This window comes from Mesocricetus auratus, unplaced genomic scaffold, assembly GCF_017639785.1.
Source record: "Mesocricetus auratus isolate SY011 unplaced genomic scaffold, BCM_Maur_2.0 Super-Scaffold_100014, whole genome shotgun sequence".
In the NCBI taxonomy this organism is placed as follows: domain Eukaryota; kingdom Metazoa; phylum Chordata; class Mammalia; order Rodentia; family Cricetidae; genus Mesocricetus; species Mesocricetus auratus.
The window spans coordinates 29,798,684-29,822,175 of record NW_024429197.1 but is presented as its reverse complement, the minus strand read 5'-3'; the positions used below and the strand labels follow the sequence as shown (position 1 = coordinate 29,822,175).

The 23,492-nt window shown below is 50.5% G+C and overlaps 1 protein-coding gene across 5 annotated transcripts in view; it reads left to right on the top strand.

Moving 5' to 3' along the window:
• The first annotated feature begins 3,667 nt into the window (after window positions 1-3,667).
• Ttc39a (tetratricopeptide repeat domain 39A) overlaps window positions 3,668-23,492 on the top strand; it is a 44,230-nt gene continuing 24,405 nt past the window's right edge. For 2 of the 5 annotated variants that reach the window (XM_013114836.3, XM_005072118.4), the window contains exons 1-5: window positions 3,983-4,075; window positions 12,363-12,467; window positions 19,751-19,882; window positions 20,721-20,797; window positions 21,163-21,230. In XM_013114836.3, coding sequence (XP_012970290.1) covers window positions 4,038-4,075; window positions 12,363-12,467; window positions 19,751-19,882; window positions 20,721-20,797; window positions 21,163-21,230 — 420 coding nt within the window. In that variant the 5' untranslated portion in view covers window positions 3,983-4,037. Of the gene's footprint in view, window positions 3,689-3,982; window positions 4,076-11,992; window positions 12,104-12,198; window positions 12,218-12,362; window positions 12,468-19,750; window positions 19,883-20,720; window positions 20,798-21,162; window positions 21,231-23,492 lie in introns of those variants that run through there. The other 3 variants (XM_013114834.3, XM_040756975.1, XM_040756976.1) reach the window with 3 other exon arrangements.

The following is a 23,492-nucleotide window of genomic DNA, read 5'->3' as shown; positions in this document are numbered from 1 at the left end:
GGCTGCAGGGGCCTGTAACCCCAGTGTTGATGCAGCATAGATCCCAGGAGCTTAGATGAGAGACCCTGTCTCAAAGCAGTAAGATGGAAAGTGACAGCTGAAGACACCAGGCATCCTCTAGTCTCTGCCTGTGCACAGGAGCATGCGTGTAGCACACACACCCTCGATTTTCATGGTTAACTGCAAGGACACTGTGTCACATGCCACGGCAGCACACGGTGTGTGAGTGTGCACAGAGCCAGGGCTGCAGAGAAGTCACGTGGTACAGCGTGGCCAGACACTACCAGAGATACCTTGGATGCGTGACTGATTTGATTTTCAATTAATTTTTGGTTGCTATGAGTTCAGAAACTTTTTATTGTTGCCAATGATTTTGCAGTCCTCATATCCAGTTATGTAACTCCATATAGGAATGACAGCCTACAGGTCAAGAAGCTTTGCTCTGTGGTAGACCGAGAGAACCAACTCCTGCAAGTTGTCCTCTGGCTTCCACACAAGTGTATGTGCTCACATGTATACACACAATATGTGTATAATATTTACAAGGCAAAAAGTTAGGCAGTGGTGGTGTATGCCTTCAATCCCAGCACTCAGGAGGCAGAGGAAGGCAGATCTCTGAGTTCAATGCCAGCCTGGTCTACAGAGTGGCAGTGTCCAGCACAACTAGAGCTACACAGAGAAACCCTGTCTTGAAAAACAAACAAACAAACAAAAGACAAGTCAGGCAATGGTGTCCTGTCAGGTGAGGAAGGGACTGGGCCTTGGGAAAATCTCTTAAGTCCTCAGGGCCTGAGCAGGTGATCTAAGCTGAGCAATGATGAGCTGAGGCTAGACCAGGACTCCTGAGGATCAGGAATGGCCTGGGGGCACCCTTCTGATGGTGGGCCTGATCAGGGTTCTGCTGACTCATTACATGCCTGGCTCCAACCTCAGGGCTACTGTGGTGATGGGGGAAGAATTCTGACTCTGCTGCTGACCTTGACAGACTCAGTTTTCATCTGTAAAATGGGGAGAAGGGCAGAATCTAGAATCTATCTCCAGTACTACAGTACTGCATGCTAGGTCCTCTTCGTCTTTTTTTTTTTTTTTTTTTTTTTTGGTTTTTCAAGATAGGGTTTCTCTGTATTGTTTTGGAGACTGTCCTGGAACTCACTCTGTAGACCAGGCTGGCCTCGAACTCACAGAGATCCACCTGCCTCTGCCTCCCGAGTGCTGGGATTAAAGGCGTGCGCCACCAACGCCCGGCGGTCCTCTTCGTCTTTATGTACAAAAATTCTTACTGCTCACAGTGAGGTAGATAGTGCTATTTCCATTTTACCTCTGTAGAAACCGAGGTTCACAGAGTAGTTAAAAGTGAAAATGAAGTAAGGTTATCCCTGTGGGTTTACCACCACAAGCAGCTTGAGGGATGCCTCTGACATGAGTCGGCCTTTGCTAAGCTAATCCCCTCAGCTCTTACCCGCCTGGACCCAGTGTTCACAGCCAGGCACCCACAACCACAGAGACAAACTGACCAGGCCCTGCCCTGAGAGACAGACCTCTCTTCCTGATCCCTCCCCCAACTCACACAGACAGTGTCCCTGAGAGGGGTAGGGCTAGTCAAAGGAGGTAAGAGATGAGGGTCCAAGACCGAGTCAGGGACTTCCTGGGAGAGGTAGCATCTGAACTGATACAAGTTCTTAAAAAACAAAAACCTGGCTAAACAGACTCAGAGCTAACTGAGACTAAAGCATCAGGACCTACCCACCTGACCTCTTCTGTGGTTCCAAGAAGACCTGAATTTTTTTTTTTTTTCGAGACAGGGTTTCTTTGTATTGTTTGGGAGGCTGTCCTGGAACTAGTTCTTGTAGACCAGGCTGGCCTCGAACTCACAGAGATCCACCTGCCTCTGTCTCCCGAGTGCTGGGATTAAAGGTGTGTGTCACCAACGCCCGGCTGACCCTGAAAATTTTACATTAGCATCTGTTGTGTCTACCACCCCCTTCTCTGTGTGTGTGTGTGTGTGTGTGTATACAAATGTGTGTGCTTGTGAGTGCACACGTGCCTGTTTGTCTGTGTGTCTCTGTCTTGTACAACTTTGCTGGCCTGAAAGCCCTTAAGTAGCCCTTAAGTGACCTTGAACTCCTGAGTCCCCTGCCTCTACTCTTCCTCCAAATGTTGAATTACACACGTGCACCATCCTGATGGGCTCTGTCTTTTCGTTTGAGAAGTGACCTCTGGATGAGGAACAGCGAGTGCCATTGCCTGGGGACGTGACTGTGCCAGGCCTGTGGCAGGGTTTCAACCTCCTCATTTAGGACTCATCTCTACACTCTCTCCAGTCCCTCCAGAGCCACAAACTCCAGCTGCCATCCCTCCCTCCCTGCCTCCCTCCCTGCCTCCCTCCCTCCCTCCCTCCCTGCCTCCCTCCCTCTCTCCCATGCCTCATCCAGCACACCTGCTCCCTACTTCATTAATAATACACTGGTCAAGGCTCAGCTCTGTTTCCCATCTGCTACACACACACACACACACACACACACACACACACACACACACACCCTCATCTGTATCTCTTATATAACAGCTGCCGGTAGATGTCGTTACGGTTGGCTTCTTATAGTTAGCTGTATTTTCAAGCCCATATGTGAGGCTACCAGAGTTGGGGTGATTTTCACATAGCAACTTCTGGCCTCTGCTCACACAGGACAGCATAAGGACTCACAGTCCTGGAGATGACTTAGCACTGGTTACTCTTCCAGAGGACCTGAGTTCAATTCCCAGCACCCACATGACAGCTCACCACAAGGTCTATAACTCCAGCTCCAGGAGATCCGTATATCTTCATACAGATACAAATGCAGGCAAAACACCGATGCACATAAAATAAATAATTCAACACAAAACTCACAGCCTTTCCAGGCAGCCTATTTCGATGTGAGCAGCAATCCTCCCAGACACTTCTCCCTGCTCCCACTGTGAACCTGCCCGGCTGCTCTGGGATCTGGTCCAAGTCCTTCCCACCATGACTGCATCTGAAGGCTGCCTTCTCTTGCTTCCTCTTGTGACATCCTGGCGCTCAGGGCCAATCCGGGGCAGTTGGAATCCCTCCTCCTGTCCCTAGCCTCTGTAAAGGGACAGCTCTAATCTAATGGCAGCCACGTGTTATGATGAGTCACAGTTAAGAGCATCTGGGGCCCAGAGATGGTGGCCCGTTAACTCTTACTGGGCTGGGGCTCTCTGCTAGGACATCATGTAGGCTTCTGTAAACCCACCTTAGGTCTGAGTGCAAAGTTGACATCTGGGGACTGACCCCTCTCTAAGAGTGAGAGGGGAGGAGACCGAAAGGAGAAGGGACTGCGTATCAGCTTTGGAGTTAGGGGGGCTGAGTTGCAGTTGCTACTTGCCACTTATTGGAGTGGCTCAACACAGGTCACATGGACTCAACTGCCCCAATTTCCACATCTGGACAATGGCAATTGTAGGGATTGTTTGAGAGGGCGAGTATGAGCTGCCTGTTAGCGGTGAGCGCTAGCCCGCCTGATTTCCTGCCTTCTTTTCTCTTGCAAAACACTCTTTTCACACACACCCCCACCCCTACCCACGCTGGATAAGTGGTTAGAATGAATGAATGTCCCCGCCTGACTGCAGAGGCTTGGTTTGCTCTGCTCAGACGGCCGGGCAATGCGGCTGGACCGTGAGAGCTCAGGTGCGGGGCGCGGCGGGCCGGCAGCTGTGGCCTAGGGAAGGCGGAGAGTTTCCGGGTCCCATGGGTGGAGGTGTCCGCAGCTCCGCTAGGTCAGCGCCAACGCTCTGAGGCCCGGGCCACGCCGACCTTGAGAGCTGGGGTCTCACCTGGCCAGCGCCGGGGGAGGGAGGGAGGGGCGGGCGCTGCACAGCGCGGGCGCGGCCATGGCCCCACTGCGCGGGTGGGCAGCCCGAGACCCGCCCGGCCCCGCCGCCTTCCCCGCCCCCCCGGCGCGCCCCTCCCCGGCCGCCGCGTCGCGGGGATCCGGCCGCAGCACCTGGGCCGCGCCTGGCGTCAGGCGCGCGCAGCGATGACCACGGCCGGTGGCCCGGGCGCCCTGCCCGTGGGGTGAGTGGCCGAGGCAGCCTCGGGGCGCGGACCATGCGGGGTGGATGCTGCAGGGCCTCCCAGGAGGGGCCCCAAGACCGCACTGCGGCTCCGGCCGCTGGGCAGCCCGCGCCCTGCTGCCTCCCGGGGACCCTAGCTCTGTCACTGTCCCTCTAGATCCCAACTTTCTCTCCCTCTTTGTGGAGTGTGCACCTGTGGGGTGGGCCTTGTTACGATCAACCCTCCTTACAGATGAGGAAACTAAGGCATAGTTCTTAACTGACTTATCTTCGATTATTCAGGAGTTAAGAGTGGGGAGTGAGACTTGAACACAGCTCTGTCCGGTGGCATCCCCTTTGGAGTTATTTAGGGTGTTTGAAGGGCTCTAAGTGTGCTCGGGCCCGGGGTATTGGGTGTAGCAGGAACCTTGGTTGTCAAGGGGGGTATTGTCACTATCAACATGGCTGTCTTGGCCAGCCCCAGCCCCACCCCCACCCCGCCAAAGTCACTGTGGGACCCCCTACATTGTCCCCAGGCACTGCCAGCTGCTGTCTGGAAACATCCAGCAGCTCTGCTGTTCCTCTGTCCCAGTGCGTAAGGTTGGTTGCTGGTCTTCCTGGCTGCTGGGAGGTTGCTGGGCAGATCCTGCTCGGGTGATCTGGGAGGGGTGCCCGCCCTACCTGGAGATCAGAACAGGGACAATATTTGCCAAGGGCCTGAGGCCTGACAGGTGAACAGAGGGGAGACGGACCTGGTGCTACCGGCCAGCTGGGTCTTAAAGCTTGGAAGTTCAGTGCTGAGGGACACGGTGGCCGGGTGGAAGGCTCCCCGTGAAGTTTTCTCTTAATCATTTTCTACTGTATAACTTTGGTCAAGGCTGTCACCTCCCTGACTTCCGGCCCCTCCTTTGGAAAACACAATGAGGCTGGGCTAACTGTGCTCTCCCTGCTGAGGGTTGAAAGCCTCACATCTGGAGTTTGGCCATGTACTTTTCTGTAGTTCTGTAGAGCACCACCCTCCAGTACTAGAAGGTAGACACAGAGCAAGGCCTCCACCCACAAATCCCAGATTTCTCGTCTGAAACCATCCTCTTCCCACTTCCTCACACACCCTCATCTGTGCTCGAGTCCCTGGAATGACCCTGGGCTCCTCCAGCACTCTCTAACCTTCCAGCAAACACGGACATTCAGCACGAAGAGAAGTATCTTCTCGTATCCCGGTGAGGGCCCACTCTTTAAGGCTACCCAGGTTCATCTGTCCGTTCCCCTTCCCCAGCCTGTGTTATCCTTGCCGCTGTGAGAAGAGGAAGACTGAGGTTGAAGTGTCCCACCTCTGTCATAGACACTTACTTAGTTACTCCGCAAACACTCAGATCTTGTCTAGGTCAAACTCTGGGGAAAAAATGGTCAAGCCTCAGATTTCTATCATAAAACAATAATTTCTTGGAAGTGGGAATGCAGTGGATTGAGACAGGGTCTTATGCAATCCATGCTACCCTTGCATTCTCTTTGTAGCTGAGGATGACCCTGAACTCCTGATGTTCCCATCTCTCTCTCCTACCAGGTGGGACTACAGGCATATGCCACCATTTCCAGCTAAAATGTTGTGAAATGTTTTTAAGACTTCAGAAGATATAAGTAATTTGAAAGATATAGAGAGAAGGGGGGAGTCCAGAAGAAGGCACCGAATCCCCTGTAGCTGGAGATATGGCAGTTATGAACCCCTTATGTGACTCTCTGAGAGCGGCATACATTAACCACTAAACCATCTCCCCAGCCCCTATGGTAAACAGTAAAATGAACTCCCATGTTCTTGCCATCCTGTGTTGCCAGATATTAACCTCATGCCCACATACTTTATTCTCTATTTAAGGCAGAAGTCTTGCTAGGGCTGCAAAGTCCTCGTGGAAACTGCCTCCTACCTTCACTTACAGAGATAATTACCAGTGTGAGTCTTGGGTTTATCATCTTCCATTTTTATTCTCCTGCTAAGTATAGGAAAATCTAAAAACAATCCAGTTTGGGGATGGGGAGTGGTTTGTTCTTACTTTCGGGTACTCTGTAAATGGAACCACGCAGCACACACCCTTCTGTGGTTTACTTCTCTAAAATTTGAGTTTGTGAGGTTTTGCCTCCTTGGTCCCACACAGTGGTCCCCTCACCCTGACACCTGCTTCGTCACCCTGAGTAAAGACTCCATTTGTTTACTCAGGGTTGTTAGACATGGAGGTGGTTCCCTGTGTCCTGTTACTCAAACACAGCATATTCCCTGTGTGGCCATCGTTTGCACGTAAGGAGTGTGTCTCTGTGACCCCTCGTGGGTTACGGGTGTGCACCTGGTGCACATGCCAGCCTTCCCCTCCCTCCCTTCTTCCTCTTCCCACCTCTCTTTGTTTCCTTCTGACAGGATCTCACTATGTAGTCCTTGCCTGGCCTCAGACTCCAGGTCATTCTATCCCAGCCTTCCTGAGTGCTGGGACCATGGAAGTGTGCCACCACACCTGACTTGTTTCATTATCAAATGAGTCCTGCTTGATGAGAGAAACAATGCCAATGTAAAAGAATAACCACATGGGTGGTGATGGCACACCTTTTTAGGCAGGTGGATCTCTGTGAGTTCGAGTTCAGCCTGGTGTACAAAGTGAGTTCCAGGACAGCCAGGCTGTTACACAGAGAAACCCTGTTTCAAAAAACAAAAACAAACAAACAAAAAAGAACAACCCATAATAGTTCATGAGTACTTCCTACCTCTGTCTTTCTTCACAATCTTGGGTCGTAGGTACCATTAAGCCCATTGTATTGACAAGGAAATAGAGGCTTACAAGGTTGAAGACTTTCTGCGGGCTGGGGTGGGTCTCAGTTGGTAGGGCGCTTGACTAGCATGCACCGAGTCCAGGCTTTGATTCCCTAGCACCAAATAAAGCTGGGCATAGTGGAACACACCCGCAATCCCAGCACTTGGGAGGTGGAGGCAAGAGGAGCAGAAACCCAAGCTCATCCTTGCTACATAGTGAGTTCCAGGCCAGCCTCAGATATAAGCCTAGGCCAGTCTCAAAAGACAGAAACGCGAAGCCTTTACCAGAAGATCGAGTAACTGGCAAGCTACAGCTCAGTCCAAGGCTGTCTGCTTTCAAAACATGTCTTGTTAAGTCATGCCGTGTAGTACTGACTGTGTGTAACTAAGGGCCACAGAGTGTGGGGCTTTGGATGACACCTCTTGACCATATTTGAAACTCAGAAGGTCAATGCAGAAGCCACAACTCCCCATCGATGCACACTGCATTCTTTGCACTGGAGTCCCAGACCTCCAAAGGACAGAACAGAGATTACAATCCAGGGCTGGCTCCAGTCTGCTCCGAGTGACTTGGTCTCCTGGCTGAGATTAGGGTCAGGAGTTCACTTGATCTGAGGGGCTCCCAGCCCTGCCCATGAGACAGAGTATCAGACCAAGCCCATGACCCAGGGAGATGGGGAGGAAAGGTGAGTAGGGCAGCTCCAGCTGCCTGGCAACCCTACCCCCAGCTTGCTTCTCACTGTGGCTTCCTGTGTATGGGAGTGAGTGTGCATGTGTCTGAATGGGACAGTTCTTTATCACTGTGCCTAGGACCCTGATGTAGGTCTCCATCCGTGTTCTATCCATCCTGCCCATCCCAATCCTTTATACATGCCTTAATGTCCCTAAGGCATAGCAGAGAGGCCACCATCAATCATCACAAGGGCGTACATTGGGTACCTTGGAACAGAAAGGCCTGCATGACAAGGGAGCAGCCTGTGGAGACTTGGGGTCTCTGTCACAGGCAGGGCAGGAGGAGCCTGGGGAAAGTGCTGTGCTTTGCTCTTGCAGAAAGCCCCCGGGAGGCGTGTCCACACCGCAGTGCCTTCAGTCTTATCTGTCAAGTGCAGATAAGAGCTCAGCTGGGAGCAAAATAAAACCAGGGGCCAATTTAGATAAAGCTTGAGTGATGATCTCTTGGTGGAGGGCAGGACTGTCACTGTCCCCAGTCTTCCTGGACTCCCTGGCCAGGCCCTGCCTCCTCTCCTCATCCAGCAGACCTTCTGGAACCTGTCTTCAGCGTGTCCAGCCGTGGAACCACCTTGACTGCCAGCCCTTTACAGCCTCCATTCCCTTTGTGGATCCCTTTCTCTGCCTTGGCTTCAGCTCAGTGAGATAGCTTCCTGTGCCCAGACTGAGTTAGGGCCTCCTCAGTCCCAATGATTTTTCCAGTCACTGCTCTGCCTGCTCGAGAACCTTCAGAAGACTGAGTTCCCCGAGGACAAGGTTCCAGTCTGGGGCCACTCTGTTCCCAGCCTGAGCATCAACTGAGAGAGAGAACGTTCCGTGTGGTGGGAGGGGCGGCAGAGAAAAGCATGGGTCCAAGGCTGTCTGTAGCAGAAGCGGGTGAGGAGGGGTCCCTGCAGGCCTTTCTCACTTCTTGGGATGGAGCGAGGGGTGGGGTGACGACAAGAAGAGAGGCAGGTTTTTCTTCTGCACTTGATGGATATAAGCGACCTGATTCCTTGAGATTAAGCAGTGGATACTAACTTAGGCCGAAACCCAGATCAGAGCCCAACCCTTGACTCTGTGGTCTTGACCAAGTCGCTTCACCTCTGTGTCTCCATTTCCTCATCTGCAGTGTGATAACCCCATGTCACAGAGCACTTTGAGGGTACGCCTTCGGAATGTCATTGAGTACTCGTGGCACTATGCTTGCAGAGATGAATGGGTTGGGCTCTGGTTGCCAGGCTGTGCCCTGAACACAAAGGAAGACACACATGCCAGGCTTCAGGAAAAGAGGCCCAGCCCACTTTGGGTGGGGCCATTTATGACCATGGAAAGGAAGTGGGTCTCTGCTCTTGGAGACATGAGAAACCATGATGAATTTCAAGTTACATGGCCAGATCTGTGCTTTCAAAAGGAATCTGTGACTGTTAAGACAGGGCTGGGTTAGGGGTGTTAGTGTTTCCGACAGCCTGCCTTCAGAACAATTACCTGGGCCTGGGTGGGTTACACCAGACATCCCCTAAGATGCCCTCCTGAGCCCCTTGACAGCTGCAGGTCCTCTTCAGTGCTGGGAGCCAGAGTGACTGGAAACAAGCAGCAGCCATTGTAGCCTAGGACTTTTCAGACTCAGAAACCTCCAGTCACTCAAGGCAGGGGAGGTGAGGATTTGGGCTTGCACTGTGTGAAGACTCAAAACCCAGCCTCCTTCCTCTCCACTTAAATAACGGCCCCTGGGGTTCCAGCCTCAGTGACTAAATAGGAGGGGGCCTAATTGGAAAGAATCTGCCAGTGGGGAAAGTGGTCTCTAAAAATGACAAACGTCGGTTAATTTTCCTGAAAGGGCTTGTTTTTTAAATCCACATTTCCTTAGAGGACCTAGAATCCATAAAGTAGAATAGTGATTTTTTTTATAGCCTCAGGGTGGCAGCACCTAGGGAGCCTGGCCAAAATCAAGAGTGCTTTCTGAAGGGATGGGTCCTCATCCGAAGCTCCCTTTGGGATTACTCAAATGTGAGTTATGGATAAAAGTACAGATCACAAGGAGATAAGCCACTGTGAGTAACAGGCACCAGAAACAATCAATAGCAGAATTATTTTCTCTAGGATCTAAAATGCTAAAATAATACATAATTAGTTGTGTTTAAAATGTTTGAAGAAGTTGAAGCCTAACTTGAAACAATAAACTGGGAACCAGTGACTGTCTAAAATAACCAATCAGATCTGAAAGAAGAATCTAGTGGAATCCCTGGAAACAAAAGCCACAGTCAACTTGAAAACCCAGCAAACAGCTATCAAATTCCACACCTGAAGAGGAACTAGTATAATGAGAGCCCTGGAAAGGGCCCAGGGAGCTGTGTGTTAGGAAGGATCTCCAAAGGAAATTCTCAGCCCCTAACCTCAGTACTTGGGAGGCTGGAGCAGGAGGACTGAGCCAGTGTTTGAGACTAGCTTGGATTGCTATCTTAGTCTCTTTCTTCTTTTAGGTTTATTTTATCTGTACGGATGTCTTGCCAACATGTATGTGTGTGCCCCACATGTGTGCCTAGTGCCTGCAGAAATCAGAGGGGGGCATCTTATCCCTGGAGGTGGAGTTATGGATGGTTGCCAGCCGTCATGCAGGTGCTGGGAATTGAACCGTCGTGCCCTGCAAGAGCAGCAGGCGCTCTAAACTGCTGAGCCACCTCTCCAGGCCCTATCTTAGCTTCTTTCCCTGCGACTGTGATAAAATAACTCTGATGCAAGCAATATAAGAAAGAAAGGGATTACTCTGGGCTTCCAGTTCCTGGGGGATGCTATCCGTTATGCTGGGGAAACTGTGGCAGCAGGAGTCGGAGGCCGACTGTTCACATCTCGTCTATGCTTAGGAAGCAGAGCTGGACTAGAAAGCCTGAAGGCACACTCCTAGTGACCCACTTCCCCACCTCCCTACTCAGCACCACCAGCTGGGGACCGAGTGTTCAAACAAGAGCCCATAGCTGACCTTTCACATTCAAACCACAACAGCTGCATTCTGAGACCCTGTCTCAAAAGACAAAGGAGGGCAGGCAAGATGTGGCTCAGCAGGTAAACATGCTTGCTGCCAGGCCTGACAACCTGAGTTCAGTTCCTGTGACACACAAGTTGTCGGCTGATCTCCACACATGGTGTAGCTCTCTATCGCCTTGGAAAGGGTCTTCATTATTTAAAACACAAGTACAAAACCCGCCACCAATAAACAAATGCAGAACATGAGAGAGGGGAGAAGAGCATCTTGTGAGACATGAAATACGGTATTAAAGGGACTAAGAAACTAGGTAAGAGGTCACAGAGGAGGGGGGGGCTTTCCTGGCGGACAGCAGCTTGGCCCGGAGCTCCACAGATGTGGAGGCAGGTGGGTGAGAGATGGAGCCCCATGAGAGGGGTGGGTATCAGACTTCTGGCTTGAGAAACTGGGTGGAGATGTGTTGCTCATTAAAGTGGCAAGGCTGAGCAGGAACAGGCTGGGGAGAAGGGGCAAGGGGCAGGCAAGCTTTGGATGCTTCTCGGTTTGCCTGGGAGGACCTGCTGGCAGGCCTCAGGGTATGTGTGGGACTTGGCCTAAGTGGAAACTTTTTCTCTTTCCTGGGGTTTGAAGATCAGGATTTTCTCCAGCAGTGTGACAAGCTTCTATACAAACCTTCTTTCAAGTACATACTTTAAATCCCAGCACCCAGGCAGGTGGATCTCTGTGGTTCCAGACCATTCTGATCTACATAAAGGGTTCCAGAATAGCCAGGGCTAATAGGGAGACCCTGTCTCAAAAGAAACTATACCACCTTCTCTCATTCAAATCTGGCTCTTGGGCTAGAGAGATGGCTCAGAGATTAAGAGCACTGACTGGTCTTCCAGAGGTCCTGAGTTCAATTCCCAGCAACCACATGGTGGCTTATAACCATCTATAATGAGATCTGGTGCCCTCTTCTGGTGTGCAGACATACATAGAGGCAGGCTGTTGTATTCATAATAAATAAACAAATCTTAAAAAAAAAAGAAAGAAAAAATCCAGCTCTTGGAGAAGAGGCATTTTCATTTTTCAGAAGGGAAAGTTGAGACCCAGGAAAGTCCCATCCTTAGACTTCATTTGTTTTCATTCATTCATTCATTCACTCACTCATGGATTTGTTAGGAGCCTGCTTTGTGTCAGACACTAGGGCTGGGGATACAGAGGGATCGAAGCAAGATTCCTGTTTTTTTAGAAGCTTGTATTGTAGTGGAGGGAGACAGACAGTAATTTAAATATGTAGGTAGGATGCTAAGAGCTGTAGGGGAACTTGAGGGCCAGGTATGTAGGAGATGTCCCTGGGACTTGGGTATGGAAGGCCTTGGAATGCTCATGCAGAACCATTGCCTTCCATGGACCATTGTGACAGTGTCAGTTCTAGAGTAGAGAGGCCTGAGGTCAGTAAGAACCTGGAGAGGAAAAACCCAGAGGGGTACAGGGTGGGACCAGTGTTGGGTGGTGCCCCTCAGGGGGCAGCAAAGCCCAATGGGTCAGAAGGGGCACAAGGATTCCCTTTACACTTGTGAAGGGTAAGAAACGCTTGTTCTTCTGGCTTCCTTACTCCCCATCCTCAGCCCGTCCCCACCCTGCCATTGAGTCTCAGATGACACCTTCCCTTCTTCCACTGTTGGGGACACTGAGAGGTGGGTGTAAATTGTCCCTGTGTCTCAGCGTGAGCAGCCCAGAGGGGGCCTAGTCATCATGTCAACCAGGCCAGTGGGGCTCTGTCCTGGCGGGAGGGGCCGAGACTCAGTCAGCTGTCAGCTCCATGTCTGTTTCTTCATTCAGGTCCCCTGTGAGCAACCTCCATGAGGCCCTGGACCAGTGCATGATAGCCCTGGACCTCTTCCTCACCAACCAGTTCTCAGAAGCACTCAGCTACCTCAAACCCAGGTGAGCCTTAGGGTGTGTATGCACGCGTGTAAGTGCACACGTGGGAATGGACATGGATTAGAGGAGCCCGTGAGAACATGACCCCTGAAAAGTCTCATCCAAATGGCCATCACCCCTTCCACAGCCTTTGAAGAGCCAGATGATTTCCACAGTGATTGGAAGCTGTGATAGTCTATTCCTATTCCAGTCCACTGCAGGGAGCAGGGAGGGGTCTCCAATCCTCTCTAAACTGCTCCTTCCCCCTTTAGGACATTCAGTGGGCCTTCGGGTAGTGATGAGGGCTGTACTTTAAGGCATTTGTCCAATGTTCCCTGTTGGGTTGCTTGTTTAGTTTTGAGACAGGGTCGCCAAGCCAACGTCTGAGCTGAGATCCTCCTAACTCCATCTCCCAAATGCCGGGAGCACCGCCAGGCCCAGCATGCTATTTCTAAATAAGATGCACATGCAGGGTTCCTTTCCTAACCTCCGCTGCTTTTCAGTTTTTAAGACTGAGGTATACGATAGGTACCATAAAATTCACCTTTAATAAAAGTGTGTGTGTGTGTGTGTGTGTGTGTGTGTGTGTGTGTCTACAGGTTAGAGAAAATAACTCTAGGGAGTCAGGTCTCTTGTGGGATCTTAGGATCAAACTTGGGCTCTCAGGACATGTAATGCTGAGTCATCTCACTAGCCCAAAATTCAATGTTTTGTCACTTTAAAATTCTCATCTCTTAGTAGATAAAAATGTAGCTTTCACTGGACATAGTGGTGCACACCTATAATCCCATACTTGGGAGGCAGAGGCAGGTGGACCTCCATGAGTTCGAGGCCAGCTTGGTCTATATAGTGAGTTCCAGGACAGCCAGGGTAACACAGAAGGATCCTTTCTAAAAACAAGAGAATTTAGCTTTCTTAACTATATATGATGATGTACACCCTTCACCCCAATACTTGGGAGGTAGAGAGAAAGTTCAGGAATTCAAAGTCATCCACTCTTACAGAACAAATTCAAGACCAGCCTGGGCTACATGAGATCTTTATCTTGAAAAGCAAAAACAAAGCTTTCTTACCCACACGCCCCACATTGCTTCCCTCATCCCCCTCTTACTGTATTGCAATATTTAATCAAATTACCAATTGATATTACTATATCTTCATAACCAGCACACCACTTATACCTTTGTCGACACACACAAAACCACAGCCCTCAGCGTTCATCCTGGTGCCATTTGAGTGACCATGTCCTGGGAGCACAGATTTAGGTTACCCCAAATTCCATGTTCCAGTATGGAAGAGGTCTCAGGAAGTTTTTACAGTTCTACAGAACAGAGAAAGTCACAAATCAAGGCAAGTGTAGAATACATGGGTGGGTACCTCAGAGAGGCAGGCAGAACAAGATGAGGGACTCTTGACTACAGTCTCAGGATGCTCTTGGTCTCCTTAGCTTCTGGATTAGCTAGTAGTATGCTAAGGTCATAGATTCCAAAGGGTTTTTATCTACCAGTCACAAGATGCGTGTTCCGACCCAGAGGTGGGCAAGAAACGTAGCCCACTGTGACCAGCACTGGAACTCTAATCAGCTGCAGGCACAGCTTCATTTCGGGAGTTTTCCTTCGTAATTACTGCCCATTGTCAGGGTGAGCTGTGCGTGATGAGCTGGATGGCATTTCCTTGCTGGCGTTGTTAGTGGTCTCGGTCCCGCATTTCCCAGTTTGCTGTCCTTTTCACTTAACTTGGTAGACACATACTTGGTATGTTTGAACATCTGGGAAGAACCCTCCACTGGGTGACCCCATCCCAAGTCCTCCCCAGATGTTCAAGTTATACCAAGGAAGCCGTGAGCCCTGCTTTCCCCAAACCCTTTTGAGGGAGACAAGGGCCTCCTGGCCTTGTCCAACTGTCCCCTCCAGCCCCAGCCCCTTCTGCCTCATAATTCTGACCTCGTGTTGCTTCCGTTTTACCAGAGCATGATTTCTAGAAGTTTCCTAACAAACAGTTGCATGGAGATTTTTTTTTCTGTCAGAAGTGTAAAGGCATCACTCACCCACTCCCCAGAACCTACTATAGCCGTTGTGCTAACTGGTTTTGTCAGCTTGACACATGCTAGAGAGGGAGCCTCAGTTGGGAAAAACACCTCCCCAACATCAGACTGCAGGGAAGCTTGCAGGGCATTTTATCAATTACAGGTTGATGTGGGAGAGCCTAGTCCATTGTGGGCTGGTGGTCCTGAGTTCTAGAAGAAAGCAGGCTGAGAAAGCCAGGAGGGGCAAGGCAGTAAGCGGCACCCTCCATGGCCTCTGCATCAGCTCCTGCCTCCAGGGTCCTGCCCTGCATGAGTTCCTGTCCCGACTTCCCTCAGTGGTGAACAGTGCTGTGGAAGCGTAAACTGAATAAACCCTTTCCTCCTCGAGTTGCCTTTGGTCGTGGTGTTTCACCATGGCAATAGCGACCATGGCTAAGACAGCTGGGTCTTACTCCATGTGTGGTCTTACTCCATGTGTGGTCTTACTCCATGTGTGGTCTTCTCTGTCCCCTTCTCAGAAATGTTTCAGGTCTCCTACTACTCCCGTCTGTCCAGGTTTCAGAGCAGTTGGCTGGGACAAAGGTCTCTTTCATTCTATAGTTTTGTAATCAACTCTTTCTGTTCTAGGACGTTCCCTTTTCTGTTCCCTTTGCTTCTTCAGCCAGGTGTGGACTTCCCAGGTGTGCCTTCTCTAAGGTTCACACTCCCCTCCCTTCTCCTTTATGGTTCTCTTTAAAGGTTGTGTGTGTGTGTGTGTGTGTGTGTGTGTGTGTGTGTGTGTGTGTGTGTGTGCTGTGTGTGTGTGTGTGTGTGTGTGTGTGTGTGTGTGTGTGTGTCTGTGTGTGGTGTGTCTGTGTGTGTGTGTGGTGTGTGTGTGTGTGTCTGTGTGTGGTGTGTCTGTGTGTGTGTGTGGTGTGTGTGTGTGGACACTGCACACATGTTGAAGTCAGAGGAGTCAGTTTTCTCCCTCCATCGTGTGGATTCAGGGATTGAACTCAGGTCTGGGGTTTGGCAGCAGGTGCCCTTGCCCTCCCTGAGCCATCTTGCTGAGATCTCACTTGCATTTCTGTCTTTTCCCTGGGAGAGTCACTAAGTCCTTCCCTTGATGTCTCGTTACTTCCATGATCACATATCACATGACTAATTTCCTACTACCCAGCTTGCTCTGGGGGTCCCCCATCTCCACATTCTTGGGGTAGAATTACAGGTGGGCCACCGTACCAATCCAGCATTTATGTGAGTTTCTGGGGATCCTCCAATCCCCATACTCAGACTGCAACTGCTTTAGCTGCTGAGCTATCTCTCCAACTGCCTTCTTTTTATATTCTTGCTTGTATTTTATGTGTATTCATGTTTGCCTGTATGTATGTCTGTGTATCATGTGTGTACCTGGCATCCAGACACAGACTAGAAGAGAGATTCATATTTCCTGGAAGTGGAGTTAAAAAAAGAAATTGTGACCCATCATGTGGGTGCTGGGAATTGAACCTGGGTCCTTAGCAAGAATAAATGCTTTTAACTGCTGAGTCATATTTCCAGCCATCATTCCCTTTTATTTGAGACAAAATATTACTATTTAGTCCAGGATGACCTCAAACTTGAGATCCTCCTTCCTCGGGTTGCCCATTTCTGGGATTGTAGGTGTGTGTAACCACACCAGGAACCCAGATGCCCACCCTACTTTAGGACAAATGGTTTCCCTATGCCAATCTGGAAGGTCAATGTCAAGTTCCCTGCATCTCACCTTAGGGCAACCAAAGTGATCAGATGTTCCAGGGAAGTAAAATCACGCTCTACCCACAACAACCAAAGACTTTCCAGAAATTGTCAGATTTCCTTCTAGGAGTGGAGCAAAAGTACCTCATCATCTTTGCTGAGAACCGCTGCTCTAGAGAGGTGGTCAACAATAGTGACACAGCCTCCTGACCCCATTTACACCCACTGAAACTTCAGAGAAAGTTGGGCCCACAGTCATTCACAACTGTCACCCCTTCTGTGCTCCTTGGGCTTGACAGGTTTTACCACGGTCCCTTCCTGCCTCTGCATCTGCTGTCTGGATGCTGCATCTCTGGATAAGGCTGTCTGCACTGCCTGCTGGCCTATGATTCTCAGCACTGTCTCCGGGCACTGTCTGGAACACAGTCATTTTTCCTGTTGAATAAATGACCATGGCTTGTCAGTGGCAGAGCTTAGATTCAAATCCAACCCCACCCTGTGCTGCAGGCTGCATTCTGGACCGCTGGGCTCTCCCAGGTCTCATGCAGGGTGGTGTGGTCATCTTGCTTGGAAGGGCCTCATGTGGCTTCCTCCTAAAGAGGAGGGAGGGGTAGGGAAGGGCCCGTGCCGAGATAAGTGTGTTCCTGGCTCAGGAAGTTCAGGGTATGCCCATGCCATGTCCTGGAGCTTCCGTGAGGAAGAGGCGAGGCCACCTGCTAAGCATGAGGGCCCAGGCTGTACTGAGGGATGACAAGGAGAGGAAATTTGTTTCTGAGCAGGATGAGGCTCTTAGCTGAGGCTGGCTCCAGCTCAGAAGTCACCTGTCTGCAGGGCAGTTCCTTGCAACCTTGTTCAGTGGCAGCTTGGGGGAGTTGGGCAGTTTTGTAGCCACAGTCTGGGATTCCTAGCTGGGTACAGCAGAAGGTTGGAGGGCTCAGGGCGAGGAGGCTGAGGCGGGGAAGGAAGTCTGCCAAGGATTTGACAAGGCTCAGCCTTGACTGCTAGTGACTGCTTGAGAAGCCTCCAGGTCCACCATCTGCACTGTCCGCCATCATGATAGCTGGCCTGGGCCCTAGGAGTTGGGACTCCAGGAAGCATCCTTTCACAGAGCTGGGTTCAGCTCAGGGGTCCAGGTACCACATTACAAACGAGGCACACACAAAACACTGTACGTTTGAATTTGGAGGGGTCACCACACTTCTGTATCCTATTTCCCATTCCAGGCTACTCCAGATTGGAGTATTCAGTTGGTGGACTGGTGAGGGCCAGGATTCTTAGCCACAGGTACATGTTAGGGCCTTGAATCTCAGACTAGAAATTCCACTTTGTCTGCCAGCTGCCTGGGCAGGGCTCCTTCCTTCCGGGCCAGCAGGTGACACTGGGTGGGTAGGGCTGAGTCCTGGGGCTCAGGACCCAAAGGGAGAGGGAAGACAGGGCAGAGAAATCCTGGGGAGAGGCCAGGAAGCCAGGAATGTTCTGAGGGATGCTGTTGGTTCTGTTAGGTGAGGCCCTCAAGGCAGTGACTCTGGACACTGGTGGGACAGAGGGACACCAGGGACTCACATTTACTGAGCAGGGAGATGTGGTCTGAAATCTGGAAGAACAACGTCAGTCATTGTAGAAACTGCAGGACAGAAAGATTGCTATATTCATCCTCCCTCCTTCCCTCTGTCCCTCCCTTCCTCTTAACTTTTTTTTCCTTTGTGGGGGTCTCTGGGACTCTCAAGTCCAGGTTCAGCATCCATCCCCCTTACCTCCCACCCCAGAGACAGACACTTTCCACGGGCCAGGCCGCTGTTCCTACTCAGAGCAGTCATGGCGCAGATTGGAAGGCATCTGGGAACTGGCGGGGTAGGGAGAAATCCTCCAGCCTCTTGTTCCTTCGGTCCTCAAGAATCTTGACAGATAGTGGTGCGTGCCTGCAATCCCAGCACACGGGAAATAGAGGGAGATCTGTTTAATGACGTCTAGGACCCTGTCTCAAAACAAAGTAAAACAAAACCCCAAAACCTAACCTCTGAGGACCACCCAGTAGGAAAAGAGTAACCCATCCATGGGCCTTACCTAGAAAGGAAGATGGCTCAAGTCACATGATCTAACAATAAAACCCTGCCTGAAACTTACTCATCTCTCTCACCTGACATTTCCAGCATTGGCCTGGTGCTGAGGAGTTTTGTGAATAATTGACGAAGGCACTTGAGGGAGGGAACCAAAGTGCAGTTCCCCTGCCACGGCTCAGTGGCCCCAGCCATCCAGCACCATCACCCCTTGGAGTAACAGCCAAGTTCCAGGCTGCTAAGGGGTTCCTTCAAGTGCAACAAGGAGCTGGCATTTTTCCAGGCCACTTTTTGTCCCCTGCCCCCTCCATATGGGGCTAAATGCTGTCCTCATACCCTGGGACACCTTTTTTTTAAAAAAAATAATAATTATTATTTTATTTAGGTTAGAAACAATCTTGTTTCACATGTCAATCCCAGGTCCCTTTCCCTCCCCTCCTCCCCCGCCCTCCCCACCAGGTCCCCCAGTCCCCCACCCAATCTCCACTCTGATCCCCAGAAAGGATGAGGTCCTCCATAGTGGATCTTCAGTGACTGTCATTTCATCCAGGGCAGGGCCTAGGCCCTCCCACCTGGGTCTGTTGAATACAGGGAGGCAGGAAGCGAAGGCTTTCTGAGGCCACTCTGGCTCAGCCCTGTCACAGCAGGTCACAGAGATGAGTCACAACAAGCCCTGCCCCACGGCACCCACAGTCTGCCAAAGGAGAGTTAAGCTTGACTCAGGCAGAGTGTGGGCTGTGCCTTGTCATAGGCGTGCGGGTCCCAAGGAGAGCCTAAATTCCCAGGGGTCTTGAAGGCTGAGGCCTGTGGTGACTGAGTCAGAAGATGTGGGTCAGAAGGAAGACATCTCAGTCTTGGGGAGCAGCCTGGGAAGGTCCTGGAAGGGGAAAGTGTGGGGGGTTTGGCTTGTCAGGCTCCATGGCAAGCACCTTTTCCTGCTGAGCCATCTTCCTGGCCCCAGGGTTATGGTCTTGAGTGCTGAGAGATTCAGCCTGGTGCTGTAGGTCAGAATAGATGGGGAAGCAGTACTAATGGGTCTGGATGGTTCTGGAGACGGGCAGGACTGCGGTGGGATGCGTGCCTGTGAGTGAGTGCGTGCGTGCGTGCGTGCATGTGCGTGTGTGTGTGCGTGTGTGTGTGTGTGTGTGTGTGTGTGTGTGTGTGTGTGTGTGTGTGTGTGTGTACACTGAGTGGGTAAGAACAGCCTCAGGCCAGAACCCGTGTCCCCTACCTGGGAAGGTCACTCAGCAGGAAGAAAAGGAGCTGGGAACTGCACCAAGATCTTTTGTTTTTTAATTAGTTTTTAACCTCTTGGCAGTTTCTTGTCTGCAATGCATTGTTACCATGTTGATCCCCATTTACCTTCTGTACCTCACTCCCAGTCCTGTCCCCCCTTCCTCCTTGGATGGAGGTCATTTGAGATGCCATGAATGGATCAGACTTCGGAATCATGTCCCCCGCAGTCAGCCACCACCTCTGGTGCTCTCAATACCCACTTTGTCCCACAGAACCAAGGAGAGCATGTACCACTCGCTGACGTATGCCACCATCCTGGAGATGCAGGCCATGATGACCTTCGACCCCCAGGACATCCTGCTTGCTGGCAACATGATGAAGGAAGCCCAGTCGCTGTGTCAGAGGTGGGAGTTGTGGGGACAGGGACAGGGTAGTGAGGCCACCCTTCTGTCTCCTTCCTAACCAAGTACCTGGTGTGTCGCTTAAGTACTGCTTCTTCTGGCTAAGAGGCCTGTGTCTTCCGGTGCTGACAGCTGTCCCTGTTGGCATGGCTGTAGAGCCTTGTCTGAGCCAATCACTGGGGAGAAAATGGATTTTGTCTCCACCACTTTTATTTGGTCTTAAGCAGGTCTCTCTCAGGATTCAGCTTCCTTCATTTATAAAAGAGGTGTGATGACTTATGAGACACAGTTGCCCTGGGGACCTGGTGTGTACGTTAGTGAGTTTAGTCCACAGTCTATGAATGAACTAACTGTCCCTGAGTGTTTGTGTCCTGGTGGCATCATTTACCACTACATTCGCTCACATCTACTCTGACCCAGGCCCTGGTGACCTAGAGAATCATTAGACTCAGGCAGTTCTGCAGTTTACACTACCTAAGGGGACTCAGACCCCCTCCCTGACATCTAATGTGAGGCAGGCAAGCTGGAGGCACTATAGGCTTCGTCCCATAGTGCGGATGGCTCTTGGGGAGGCGATGCCTGAGCATGGTCCTAAAGGGGCCCAGAGACAGCAAGGAACAAGGCCAAAATATTAGAAAGCCCGAACTAGGGATGGTGACTCAGTTGGTAGAGAACTTGTCCAGCACATGGGGTGCTCTGAGTTTGAACCCCAGCACAATGAAGGAAGGAATGAAGGAGGAAGGATTCCAGTAAGCAAGCCCTGGACTGAGACAGCTGTGTGATGTGGGCTGGTCCCTCTTTCAACCTCATGGAATCACCAGAGGCCTTCTTCCTTCTCCAGGCATCGGAGGAAGTCTTCTATGTCGGACTCTTTCAGCAACCTAGTCCACCGTTCCACCATGGACCAGTTCACGGAAGGTGTGGTGTCCAAGATGTCTTTTCAAGCATGGGCTCTGCTGGTCCGGAGATGGGGAGGGAGTGTGGAGGGGAGGAGAGAAAAGTTATCCATTCTGGTGTTTCCAAGGGGCCAGTGCTATGATCTAATGCTGGGACACAGGTGGCTCTGGCCTGGGGCCTTTGGAGGAAGGGTTAGAACAGGAGAAGCCCAACCACCAGAGAAGCCCAACCATCATCAGCTAAGCACCTGGAAGCCTGGAAAACGTGGCCTTGCTCCTCAGACCCAGGGCTGTGTGGAAAGCTGTGTGACATTATGTGCCCCATTGGGAATATGCCTTTACTTGAGCCTCCTGCCTAGAACCCCAGGCTTTGGTTTTTCCCTGCAGAGGAAATCCACGCCGAGGTCTGTTATGCAGAGTGCCTGCTTCAGAGAGCAGCCCTGACCTTCCTGCAGGTAAGGAAGCTCCCTCACCCCAGCCCACCCCACACGTGTGCAGAGAGCCTAAGAATTCTGGGGCAGTCACCGTGCCCAAGCACAACTTGCCCTGAGAATGACAAAGCCTAAGGTTCAGAGTCCCAACCCTGGCCAAGCTGGATGAGGAGGGTAGGTGTTTCCACCTAGTGTTCTCAATCCTTCGGGTCACTGCTGCTGCTTCTGTCAAGTCACATGGACGCAGGCATTGGCACAGGTCTTCTTTGCTTGGTTTATGCAGCAAACACTTGTAAAATATAGCAGGCTTTTGCAGGTCTATAGATTGTCATATTACATGTGTGTGTGGTGTGTACATGTGTGTGTAGTGTGTGTGTGTATGCATGTGTGTGTGGTGTGTATATGTGTGTGTGGTGTGTGTGTATGCATGTGTGTGTGGTATGTATATGTGTGTGTGGTGTGCTCATGTGTATGTTGTATGGTGTGTGCATGTGTGCATGTGCATTCAGTGTGGTGTGTGCATGGAGAATGGCTGATATCAGGTGTCCTTCTCTTCCTCTCTATCTTTTAACATATTTATTTAGTGCATGCATTTGTGTATGCAAGTGTGCGTGCGCTCGCCTGTGATGGTGGGGGAGAGGCATGCCATAGATGTGTGGAGGTCAGAGGAGCACTTTTTGGGAATTGGTTCTCCTACTTTGTTTTTGATACACAGGCTCTCTTGTTATTTCTGCTGCTGAGCTGTGTACTCCAGGCTAGCTGGCCTGAGAGTCTGATTCTCCTGTCTCGGCCTCCATCCTCTGGGAGAGATTACAGATGGACTCTACTTCATCTGGCTTCATAAATGGGTTCCAGGGATCAAGTTCTGTCCTTTGGCTTCTGTGGCAAGCACTTGGCTGTGGGAACTGTCTCCCTAGTCCCTGGATATGTCGTGCTTGCATAACTCCCGTAACGTGAAGTCCTTTCTGATGTGTTTACACTTGTTACTTAACCCCTCATGGGACAGCAAAGCAGAGTCTTAGAGCGGGGACTCCTCTCCCTAAGGCCACAGGATTAGCAAGCAGTGAACTGGGATTTGAGTTTGGGTCTGACCAAGTCAGAGATGAGTCTCCCTACCACAGTGGGAATCATGCATACGGTCACTACAGTTTTTTTTTTTAAAGATTGTATTTATTATGTATACAGTATTCTGTCTGCATGTATGCTTTCAGGCCAGAAGGGGGCGCCAGATCTCATTATAGATGGTTGTGAGCCACCATGTGGTTGCTGGGAATTGAACTCATGACCTCTGGAAGAGCAGCCAGTGCTCTTAACCTCTGAGCCATCTCTCCAGCCCCTGTCACTACAGTTTTACTAGAACTCCTTGGTTAGCATATGACAACCATCATCACCCTCATGCATGTATGTATGTGTGTTGGAGGAGATGCATTTTAGTGTTGGGTACTATTTATTTTTGTTTTTCGAGACAGGGTTCCTCTGTATTGTTTTGGAGCCTGTCCTGGAACTGGCTGGGTAGACCAAGCTGGACAGGCTCCAAAGCCACAGAGAAACCCTGTCTTGAAAAACCAAAAAAAAAAGTTACTTTATTATTGTATTGTATGTGGGTGGGTGTTTTGCCTACATGTATGTCTGTATACTATTTGCATGCCTTGTGTCCTCAGAGGCCAGAAGAGAGCATTAGATTCTTTGGAACTGAAGTTAAAGACATTTGTGAACCACCATGTGGGTTTTGGGAATTGAACCTAGGTCCTCTGGAAGAACAGCCAATGAGCCAATATATCAGTCCATATAATACTACTTGTGTGTATGTTTTCTTTTCCCATTTTCAAGACGGAGTTTCTCCGTGTAGTCTTGGCTGTTCTGGAACTCGCTCTGTAGACCAGGGTGGCTTCAAACTCAGAGCTCTGCCTACCTCTGCCTCTCAAGTGCTGGGATTAAAGGTGTGTGCCACCACTGGTTAGCTCTTTTTTAAAAAAAAGTATAATTTAATTATAACATTTTCCCCTTTCCTTTCTTCTAAGCCCTCTCAAATACTTCTTTCCTTCAAATGTATGACCTCTTTTTTCACTAATTGTTATTGCATTCAATATATGTATTACAATAAACATGTATATACATATATTCATAAATGTAACTTTAATCTGCATCATGTTACTCGTATCTATGTTTTCAGGGCTGACAGTTGACAGTGGGCAACTAGTTGGTGTACTCTTCCATGGAGAGGACCACCCCTCCCATTCCCAGCTTTCCTCAGTTGCCTATAGATTTTTGTGTAGGGTTGGGGCT